At 39.8% G+C, this 11,175-nt stretch overlaps 4 protein-coding genes across 8 annotated transcripts in view; 2 read left to right on the top strand and 2 right to left on the bottom strand.

The window, feature by feature from the left end:
• The window catches only part of ripor2 (RHO family interacting cell polarization regulator 2), a 43,663-nt gene extending 41,174 nt beyond the window's left edge, over positions 1 to 2,489 (top strand). For all 5 annotated transcript variants that reach the window (XM_028399176.1, XM_028399175.1, XM_028399174.1 and 2 more), the window contains exon 22: positions 110 to 2,489. In XM_028399176.1, coding sequence (XP_028254977.1) covers positions 110 to 210 — 101 coding nt within the window. In that variant the 3' untranslated portion in view covers positions 211 to 2,489. The remainder of the gene's footprint in view (positions 1 to 109) is intronic.
• Positions 2,490 to 3,028: 539 nt separating this feature from the next.
• Positions 3,029 to 5,822, bottom strand: gmnn (geminin DNA replication inhibitor). The gene is made up of 7 exons (XM_028395960.1): positions 5,646 to 5,822; positions 5,228 to 5,303; positions 4,523 to 4,624; positions 4,276 to 4,429; positions 4,119 to 4,201; positions 3,755 to 3,865; positions 3,029 to 3,634 (listed from the first exon to the last, which is right to left on the bottom strand). The coding sequence occupies exons 2-7, from the start codon at positions 5,285 to 5,287 to the stop codon at positions 3,386 to 3,388; spliced, it is 759 nt and encodes a 252-aa protein (XP_028251761.1). The 5' UTR covers positions 5,288 to 5,303; positions 5,646 to 5,822; the 3' UTR covers positions 3,029 to 3,385.
• Positions 5,823 to 5,832: 10 nt separating this feature from the next.
• c2h6orf62 (chromosome 2 C6orf62 homolog) lies at positions 5,833 to 9,890 on the top strand. Its single transcript, XM_028395968.1, has 5 exons — positions 5,833 to 7,447; positions 7,571 to 7,747; positions 7,842 to 7,967; positions 8,338 to 8,472; positions 8,565 to 9,890. The coding sequence occupies exons 1-5, from the start codon at positions 7,319 to 7,321 to the stop codon at positions 8,688 to 8,690; spliced, it is 693 nt and encodes a 230-aa protein (XP_028251769.1). The 5' UTR covers positions 5,833 to 7,318; the 3' UTR covers positions 8,691 to 9,890.
• acot13 (acyl-CoA thioesterase 13) lies at positions 9,878 to 11,079 on the bottom strand. Its single transcript, XM_028395979.1, has 3 exons — positions 10,932 to 11,079; positions 10,598 to 10,782; positions 9,878 to 10,325 (listed from the first exon to the last, which is right to left on the bottom strand). Exons 1-3 carry the CDS (start codon positions 11,013 to 11,015, stop codon positions 10,166 to 10,168), a joined length of 429 nt encoding a protein of 142 aa, XP_028251780.1. The 5' UTR covers positions 11,016 to 11,079; the 3' UTR covers positions 9,878 to 10,165.
• Between the last annotated feature and the right edge of the window lie 96 nt (positions 11,080 to 11,175).

Genomic DNA, 11,175 nt, shown 5'->3' on the forward strand with positions numbered 1-11,175 from the left:
ATATTCCTTTATGGTGCCATGTTCATAATTCCATCTTTTTATCTATACTGTTTAGAATAGCATGGTGTTTGTCATCAATAGTGGTTGGTAACACGTATGCCTGTTGCAGGTGAGGAGGGGCGGCTGGCGTACGAGCAGTTGGACAGAGTGCCTGGGGAAATGATTCGTCTGGGCACACGGCGAGGAAATGCTGTCACTACTGCCTTCTGAGCCACCACACCACTGAAAACATCCCAGCCAGCCCTGACAGGGCGACACTGCCTCCTCAGCTTAACCCCACACTGCACACCTCACAGGGCTTTTCACGTCAAGTCCTGTTTATTGATCTGCTTTTTTTTTTAAAAAAGAGAAAAAAAAACTGTTTCTCACCGCCACAACTGATCACTGTTCACACTGATACTGCCTCCTAAACTTAACACCGAACAAAACTGTCTTAACTACACCGACACGACACACAACCTCCTGCATACACACTTAACACTTCTCTTCACCTTCACTCTGGAACACTCCCCCTGCCTCCTTACCCTGCTTTCTGAGCCAGGTCACATTATGTTAATACTGAAAACATGAATTTGTGTGGATACAAAGCCGCTGAAAGCTGCTCCAAAGATTCTTCATCAATGTCTGCAACATCCTCCACTGCTCATAGCACTCACCACTTGATTAATGATCATCTTGATTGTTCTGGAGTCAGCGGTGTCACACAATATACTATGATGTTTGTATAATCACTGTAACAGGTTTTAGTAGGTGGTTCTGTATTTTCAGTTCTTTTCGGTTTCTGCCAGCGCTTTCAGAAGATTTGCACTGTTGTAGGGCATGTAAATATGGCATATTTTACACAGCTAGTGTAACATATGTGGTTGTATTCAAAATGTAATTTAAGTTGTTTTTTTAGCACGTTCCATTTGAGTTTCAGGGATTCTAGTGTGGTTGAAAGATGTGTGTTTGTGGCAGAGAAGAAGTGGTGAGGTTAGAGAGCCCTCGGCTGGAGGGAGGGGATAAACAGGTCGGTGCAGTGGCCGAGTTTTCTCATACTTGCAGTTTAACAAGTGCAATTTTCTGTGCATACCTGACTCTCTTGCACCTGGTTGTCATGAGGAGCCCATTTTACCATTTGAGCCTTGATATGGTCGAGCAGGTGGCTTTTGTAAATGTATATTTCTGAGCAGGTCAAGGGCAATAAGCTGGGATTTTTTTATGAGAATGTGCATTATTCTCACTAACTGTACAGAGAGGAGGATCTGTTGGGATGAGTACAGATGTAGCCTCACTTCAGGCTAACTGCACATTCATGGAGCATGTGAGCTAAAAGCTGGATTTATTATGAGAAGCTGCAGAATGAAGTGTTCTGTTCGTCTCAACCTGCGTCTGATTCCAACTTTTCTCGTAACTGTACTACTGAGTGTGGTGCTTGTGCACGGCGACAAAAGTCACATATGTTCACACATCTTATTTATTATTTACTCCTTGTAATTCTAATATTCGTTGGGAGTTTTACTGTATAAGTGCAGACAGAATCGTTATGTACACGACTTGTATATTTATGTTCTATTTTCAGGTATTTTAAGTATTGTCTTGTGTTTTAAAAGGCCTCCATGCAACTGATCTCATACTTAATTTGAATTGGAGTTTATTTTTAATGAATTATATCAGATTAATTATTGTTTTGGAAAAGTTTAAGAATAGTATTAATAGAGGGTTTTTTTTTTTATCCCTAGAAGGTCCTCCCCAAAACAATGGGACGGACATATATTAGAGATGTTTACTTTATTACGTAGATTTACTGTAACCAAAGGAACATTTGATATTAAATTGTCTTGAAATAAGAGCTCATCAAGGAGAATGTACTTTAAATACAACATCTGCATTTTGGCCAGAGCAATCATTAAAAGCACAACTTAAAACTAATAAGACAAACCCATGATCTATGTTACATTTAGGTGTAACAGCACAGTCCTAAAGCCATATTGAATAAAAGCAAGTGGTAGTATTTTTATGAAATGTATTTTTTTTTCCTTTTGTATTATAATATGTAAATGTGTGAAGTTGTTACTAAAAGCTACAGTTTGTTTTTCTATACAGCATTTTGCAAAACATGGTCCAAATTCTAAGTTCATTTTATTTCTTCCATGATGTGAATAGCATTACAGTATTCCTTGGTCTAATCTAACCACGTTTTCTCAGTATCTTTATTTTAGTTTCTTTTTACAAAGTTGCAGTTGACAAGTGTTAATTACAAGTTAATTTTTGGACTGTTCAATTTCTAACCTCTGCAGTAAGTACAAAGTTGGCAAAATGTGCACATGTTTAATTATTTACTGGTTTTAAGAATAACTTGGTTCAATTAGCCGATATTGAACTTAATCCATCTCAGTGGTCAACAGCTTCAGTACTGATCCATCGCATACTACTTATCTCCATTGTGGTTAGCAGTATTTCTTCTGCTCATCAAGTTGCAATAAAGTTTATTTTTGCATAATTAAAAATGAGTGAATTGTGGATTTGTACCCAGCCACCATTTGTGGGCCCCACATGGATGAGTGGGCTGCTTTAAGGGATCCCATGGTGGCCCTGCATGTATTTGCCCATTTGAGTTCTGAATGAGATCTTAACTAGTTTTATGTGGGTTCCAACTGGGTAATTTATGAGGCCCATGCAGCCTATTCTGTGATACAACTGAAGACAATCAACCATAAGCTTGAAAATGCAATTTAAACAATGTGAGCTAAAATACTTGTTGTACCTACTTGTTTAATGCACTTTTCTGCCAAAATCTTATATTTAAGGCAGATTAGACACATCTAAAGCATATTGCTGCCCTCTGCCAAAAGAAACCTTTTCTTAAGATACACATGAACTGTAAGACTAGTGGTAGATGGAACTTGGCTATTTTAACCACCTTACATATTTTATGCAAAAACCTAAAACATTAACTTCAGCTGGATGAATACAACAAACATCTGTAATTGTTTTAAAATGTTTATTTTACACAAGCTTTATGTACATATCTATTGCAACATTGTACAGTGTAAACAAACTTTCTGATCAACATAAGTCAGTGAATGCAACATCTTCTTGTACAGCATAAACATTTCAACATGTCGTAGAAGCAAATAAGTGGTGTACCACAGAACAGATACTCAGTATTTGTTAGCATCCATTAGTCCTTAACAGCTGGATTCTCAAGCATACCAGAACTAATTTGTCAAGGCTTCAGCAAATGCTGGCTGTCAGTTTTACCCTTGGACTGAGTGTAGCAAAATTAATAAAAAAAAAAAGCAGAAAAAAAAAAAAACCAGCCAGCTGCATGTGCAAAGGTCACTGGTTTTCAACACATTTCAACATTTTCTGGTTAAAATACTGAAGCCCGACGCAAACAAAGTTAATCCTGCTCTTCTGAGGTTCCTGTATGTTCATGGTCTGAGGTCTCGTCTTCACTCTGATCCACATCGTCTTCCTCATCAAGGGTTATATGCCCCAGTTCCTTCAGTTCATGTGTAGTTTCCTTATCTTCCTCATCTTCCTCTGCATCACTGTCATCATACACCTCACCGTCTTCTTGATCCTCTTCTACATCAAGGGCGATGTCCCTCAGTTCCTCCAGATTATCGGGAAACTTTCCAGTTAGCCTCTTAAAAAAAAAAAAAAAAAAAAAAAGTGAACATTTTGTCCATGCAATGCTGTCCACAAACAGCAAAATCCTGGATATCACTATCAAGGGACAACAGAACTGTAATTCCAGGGTGCTTACCTCAATCATATCAGCCATATACTGCACATGTTGTGCCAGCTCCTGCAGCTCCTCATTATCACACTGAAGCTTTGTTATCTGTTCATTTCTAGCCTCGATGTCTTTGTGTAACTGGATCAGAAAAAAAAAAATATATAAATTGATCACCAAGCTTAAAAAGAAAGAAAATTCAATCAGACTATGGGAACCTTATATGCAAAGTCTGTGGTTAAAGCTAGCAAATAAGTTACAGCAGTAGCAGAGTATTCAGGCCAAGTAACAAGTAGATATTGTTAGTCACTTAAGAAGGTCAAGACAATCAGTGGGAGCGTGGGAACAGCTCAACATGGGCTAAACATTAGCTGACTCTCAGTGATTAACTCACCTTCTCATTCTCCTGTAGAACATTGTATAAAGCTTTCCTCCGCTCCTCAGCAACTTCTTTCCAGTAGGTGGAGGGAGGAGTTTCTGCAACAGCAGTACGCATTAAAAACCGAACAGTTCGCATTTTGTGATGTACTAATGACTGTCTACACACATACCTTTAACCATAAGTTCATAAGCTTCCTTGGACATGCCATCTATCAAACACTCAGATTCCTCCGTTTGTGTGGATTTAACTTCAGCCTTCACTCTCTTTGGACCTCTGCTTTGTTCGGCTATCCAGTGTTTCCGCTTCGGATTGCCTTTTCCTGCCTAATAAGAAATTTAGCTTAGGGACAGTTTGTTCAGAAACTGTTAAATGCAACTCAACTTAATGCAATTCAACTTAGGAAACCAATTACACACCTGAGCTGACTTGCCCAAATCTGTGTTGACAGCTGAGGGTTGGAGGACTTTCAGGGTTTGCCTGGAAGTTCCTGTTGTTTTTTGTGATGTTGAAAAAAAGCTCTGAAAGACAACACAGCAAAACACAAATTACAACAAACAATGCAGAAGCCAAGATCCTAACCCACTCTTAAGGTTTAGAAACTCAACCCTGAGTCACATGAGAAACGAACATGACCCATGTTCTAATTTCAGTGCCTCTATTCAGCAGGGCTTAGCATCACTTCACACGCTTTACTTTAGTTACACTGTCACCATGGGAGAGGGCATAAGTGAATGCCTTAGCACTGCTGCCATGTGCAACAGGTCCACAGGTGTGCAAAAAGAGGCAGGGCACAGACTAACAGCCGTGGGAAAGTTCCTCTCCAGGGCTCATTAGAGAGCAGGCAACAAGTTTAGTTTGTTAATATTTGGCTACCGATACACAACCCCACTGGAGTTTAAGTCTATAAAATAGTCATCGTCTGGCAATTGTAAACATTTAATCAACTTTATGCTGATCTAATTAAGACGACAGACTGAAGAAGAGGACATCTCAAAATATCTCCCCTGAAATGAGCATCAACTCAATGATGGCATTTACAAAAACACGGTCAGGAAAGTTTAGAGACAAACGGTTATTGCCGGTCTGTAAGAGGGACACCAAAATAAATAATATATATATACCTTTATATTCTCATTAGACATCTGGTGGCTCTGTTTTGGCTTTGCACTGAGAGTCGACATCTTTCACCCAAGAAACCTGGTGGAAACAAACAATAACATGGCGTCAAAAACGCGGTAGAAGGGCAACACATTTAAGAAATCAACTACAATGGGCAACTATACAGTTATAAGTCCAACGCTTTGAAGGCGATAGCACTGAAACCAAGGAGCTGTTTAACGCCAAATCGCCAGTTTGTATAAATATATATATATATATATATATTAAAATATGCGGTAAAAGGACATAGTCTGCTATGCTAACACTCAGCTAATTTTATAGCCCATGTTAATGGCTATCTCAGCATTAGCTAACGTAGCAACTGATTAATGGAAAAACTGCTGTGAATACAGCGCAATATTTAAGCACAAACCTACTTACCGCAGAAGAAAAACGACACGTTGCTGTTCCTGTTTTTTCTCTTTTCTGTGGATCTCGCGCCAGCGGGTTAAATACGCCCACTCAGTCACGTGGTAATGTCACGAGGGTGATTTTTTTATTTTTTTTGCAGTGTTGTTTTTTTCCCCCCTCGTGCGGTCACGTGGCAACACACGTCACATCTTTGTAGCTGAGTGTGTTCAGCCATTTTGGGGAGGCTGTGGATCGTGGAGCTTGAATGTGCCGTTATTAGCTGCCCCAAAACACACAAAGAAACCGAACGGAAAAACGTTGGACGACACGTCGTTAAATATGGGCCCGCCGGGAGACAGAACACGCCACATGTCGACTGAAAGAACGGAGGATTTCAGCTGGATTGTCGATTTATCTTGACATGGCATGCAGCAGGGCGAGCCGGAGGTTGTGACGACTGAAGAAAAGAAGAGAAAGAAAACAAGCGCAGCAAACACCTCGAAACTTCAGACGTGGAAAGGGGTTGATTTTGTTTAGCCGATTTCGCCATTCAGCGTTTGTCGTTGGTTGGCTATTGATTCCCTGGCAGTATTTTGTCGATGAAGTAGTTGACAAGACACGACTGAAGTGAATTCTATCGAGCTAAAATGCTGTGCACAAGCAGAAACAGTTAAGTCAGTGAACCCTGTTGGTATCTCGACTCTCACAGAGCTGGCAGTCACATTGCACCGAGCGAGAAAATGTAAACGCGTAGAAAGATGACTGTACGCTAGCTAGCCGATTACACATAGGCCTCAATTAAGCCAATCAGTCAGAAGATAAGATGTAGCTATATCGTCGGTTCACTACTAGTTAGTGTCGGAAGTGAATGCCTAGATTAGCTTGCTAGCTCTCCTTAGCTAGTGTGCTAAAAATACGCCCACATCATGACTATCAGCAGTGGCAGCACCGCAGGCCTCGGGCCAAATGAGAGGCAGTAAAAGTCAAGGAAATGTCAAGTTACTTTCGCAGTAGTCTTTGATGTTACCCTGTGCCAATATCTCCTGGCATCTGTATTTACCTGCCATGTTCGTCTGTGTCCCCCGTCCGTCTGTAACTCGTACATAACGCAGTCTCTGTAGAATCCAAACAAACTCAAAACGACAGTCATGGACGAGGGACTTTGAAATTACCCAAATTATAGAATATTTGTCTGCTTGCTGTAGTCCACAATCTCACTAACAAAACATATTACAGGTATGGAGTCTTTGTACTAGCAGCCATTTTATTGTTTCAGTTACATTAACAGAAAAAAGTCAAATTTGAGTTACTGTTTCATTTAAATCTCTCGTGTAATCCCTTGTCGATGGCAGGTTGATTTTGTTTAACTCATTTGGCTTGAAAGTCATGTCTTAAAACATGTATTTCTGATCAGGTTTCAAGGAGATGTAGTCTTAGCTCGTTGACCATTCCCCTTCTCAACACTGCCCTTTACAAAAAATATTGAAATGACTTAGTTTTGTTTCTGATTTGTTGACCTTTTCAGTTCATAGTTACAGTAGGAATTGAAGATCTAGCCTAGACTTTTGATGCGTTGTTTCTGCAAAGGGTAGCTAGCTCCATCCTTTACCCAACGTATAAATACAAAAAATTAAAAAAAAAATTAAAAACGCAGAGAAAATATACTACACGACACGAGAAGACAGTACCATCAAAATCTAACCATGGGGGACCCAACTTCACGAAGAAATCAAACAAGAAATCGACTTCGAGCTCAACTTCGGAAGAAAAGGGAATCTTTGGCTGATCAGTTTGACTTCAAGATTTATATCGCCTTCGTTTTCAAAGAAAAGGTTTGTCTGCACAATGCATGCAAACGTAACGTCACATAAATTAGGAAATATGAATGCTTCTTTATTTTATAAGCAAGAGAAAATGGAATGTTAAAAAGTGTTTATTCTGTATTGTCATTACAGAAGAAGAAGTCTGCACTTTTTGAGGTAGCTGAAGTGGTGCCAGTGATGACCAACAACTATGAAGAGAACATTCTACGAGGTGTGCGCGATTCCAGCTACTCTCTTGAGAGTTCGATAGAACTGCTGCAAAAAGACATTGTGCAACTACACGCTCCCAGATACCAGCCGATGCGAAGGGTAAGAAGACCTTCTAAAGAGGGGAGTGGTCTGAGGAATAAGAAAACAAGTGATTTAATACATTGTCCTTTTTTTTTATTTTACAATATTACAGGATGTGATAGGCTGCACACAGGAAATGGATTTTATCCTCTGGCCACGCAACGATATTGAGAAGATTGTCTGTCTGCTGTTCTCCAGATGGAAGGGGGCCGATGATGAACCCTTTAGGCCTGTTCAGGTTAGAACTCACTGTTGTCACGTTAACCCCTTTGCACTATAATGTCACAAAGACCTCCTTACTACACTCATTACATGATGCCAGGGCTCACCTCAGTATATGCACACTGAACCAAAAAGACCAGTATTTGTGTGCTCTTGGATAACATAGTTGTAAAATCAGAAGCATAATAAACCAATGTCTAATCTGGCAAATCTTTGCTGGGTCAGCCTTTCACAGAACATTGATATGGCCCAAAGTTTTGAGTAAAACTCTTCTATAGCCATTTATAAAAATGTTAGAAGACAAGGACAGACATTTTTTTATCTTTCTACATAATTCTGAATGTAACAACACTGTTTGTCTGACAAGTCTGTCCTATTAATTACAGGCCAAGTTTGAATTTCATCATGGAGATTATGAGAAGCAGTGCTTGCATGCTTTGGGTCGTAAAGACAAAGCTGGAATGGTCATGAACAACCCAACTCAGTCTGTATTTCTCTTCATGGATAGACAACACCTACAGGTGAGTCAGTCCAACAAAATTACAACGTGACTGCTCTGAAAATCTGATCCTTGTGACACATTAATTTATAATTCTCTGTGGAATTCTTGCAGGCTCCTAAAACCAAGGCCACGGTTTTCAAGTTGTGCAGCCTTTGCCTGTACTTGCCCCAGGACCAGCTGACCTGCTGGGGTGTGGGAGACATCGAGGATCACCTTCGCCCATACATGCCTGATTAAGGCTTCTTGCTCCACCCAGCCACACAGGGAAAAGTCTTTCCCTTCCTCTTGCCTAAGCCTTCAGAAGCAAATTGATGTACTCATCTCCACCCCTTTTCCCTTTAAAAGATTTGAACTTATGCTTGGACCTCCGTTTTGTTCCCTACTTGTTCTCCCCTGCCTGACCTGAAACCAGTTCAGTTCCCATCCTTATTTTTTTTTCCCCTCACACTCCCAGTGTTCTCCCCTCTCTCTGCCATTTTTGGATTAGTTCCCCCATTTTTTGTTTTGCTTCCTTTTCATTCCTTCCTCCTCACTCACCCATTTTTTGTTCATTCAAACCTGCACGAACATTGATTTTGAGTGGTTGGTTGTTCTCTTGGAGCCGCACTGTCAACAGCACCGGTCATTGAAGGAACTCTTTATGTTGCATCAACACAGGAACAAACAATACACAGGTCTTCACAGTGGTTCTCAGATGGACGTGTTTTATATCCTTGTTGTCATAAGAAAGGATTGTTAAAGCTTGTTTGTCATGTCAATGGGGGTTTTAGAACAACTTTACACAATCGTTTGACTATGGACAGGTGTGACCAGGTGTTAAAACACCCATATAAGATGAACAGTATTTGTCAAATCATATGGTGTAGGAATTGCTTCTTATAAACCGCCTTAGTTATTTTGCTGGACTTTTAAAGATGTTTTGGTGTCATTTGCTTTCCTCTGAAACATGCTAGGCAGGCCTTTGCTAAAATCTCGAGTGACTTGAAAGGCATTGTACACAAAGTTGAGATGTTGGTTAGACGTTGAAGATCATTTTCACTGTGTAAGCCATTCATGCACTATTCATTTAAGCTACTGAAATCTGATGTTTTATGTTTTGTTTTATTTGGGATGTGGGTTGGTGAGAAGCTGAAATGGTTTCATGTTTAACATACCTAAAAGTTGCTTAAGGCTAACAGATTTTTGTTTAATTTGACCTAATTAAATTGAGATAATTTGCTGCCATGCTCATCAAATTAAAGTTGGGATTTTCAGGCTTGCTTGTCAAACGATATGAAGAACATAGAACATATAATTTTGCTCCTTATTGATTCAATGTGTTCTGTTGAAAGGTTACAAGGTGTGTAACTTCTGGGTTTTTTCTGTTGGTTCTCAAATCAATACTGCTGAGCATATCCATTGCAAATTACAAATTACAGTGCAAATTCTGAAAGAATATCTCTTTGTCCTTTTTGTTTATTGCATGTGCATAAATCATTGACACAGTAAATGGACCAGGATTAACTCTTGAACTACTAGTTTCTGTAACTTGACGAAAATAACGTCTATAATGAAAGTTCATTGACTAACCAGTAATGATTAGTTTTATGGAGTTGTGGCCTCTACCTCTGAACAGTTTTTACATAATCCAATGTTGGGCAAACTATGTACAGACAGAGGCTGGTTTTCATCTTCACTCAATACAGATATACAGACAGGCACACATGAGAGAGTTAGCTGCTACCAAGGTGTTTGGTGTGTCTTCCTTGTGCGATAAGCTTCCCTGTGACCTTGTTAGTGAGGTCTACTGTGGCGAAGGCCAGCGTCCGCCCTTCTTTCAGGACCTGAGCGGTTATCAGTATGTCTTCTCCCATCTTCGCAGCATTCATATACCTAGAAAGCATTGAACGTTTATAAAGGTAATTTAAATTGGCTGAAAATCAGTGTTTATGGGAAATATGAGCATACAGTCTTATATGCAGAAAAATGTTGGCTCAATATCTTCAGTCAGCTAAGTGAAAACAAGTATTTTAAAAAATTAATTCCACTCAAAACAATACAGAACAATTAAAAAAAACTCCTCACTGGTGATTCTTGGGTAAATGCTAAGGTACTTGGGGGTAGCTCAGGGTGAAAATGTTGTAATGTTTACATAATTAACTCACGTTATATTCATATCCACACTAACTCCCGGTGCTCCTCGCTCACTGTACATGATAGCCATGGTAGAGATAACATCCACCAGGGTGGCTGTCAGCCCACCGTGCAGCGTCCCTCCCCGGTTAGTGTGCTCCTCTTCTACCCGCATCGCGCACACCACCTTTCCCGGCGTGGCAGACAACAAGTCCACCTGTAGAAAAAAACATTTTTGTTGTAATAATGTGGACATCATCCAAAAATAAACGTCTGTTTAGTACACGAGCCCAGCTACACCGTGTGCACAGTCATAAACAAAATCCTAAAAACAAAATAATATCGGTGCAAATCATACACCTTTACCTTGCTCAGTACTCTGTCGAATCCCGGAGAATCTACCATTGCTCTCATTACTTGTTTTAACGTGTTTAAACTGAGTGAAACCATGTTTAAGGTAAATAAAAGAGACCAATGTCAAACTTATTTTCCACACCGGAAACTGTTCCGTCGGACAAATAATCCGGGTGGACTAATGTGCAGGGATGCAAGGTGATAAACAGTGCCACACGAATATAAATACATGGATATTATTTGACTACACTATATT

This window comes from Parambassis ranga, chromosome 2 (assembly GCF_900634625.1).
Source record: "Parambassis ranga chromosome 2, fParRan2.1, whole genome shotgun sequence".
NCBI classification, from domain to species: Eukaryota; Metazoa; Chordata; class Actinopteri; family Ambassidae; genus Parambassis; species Parambassis ranga.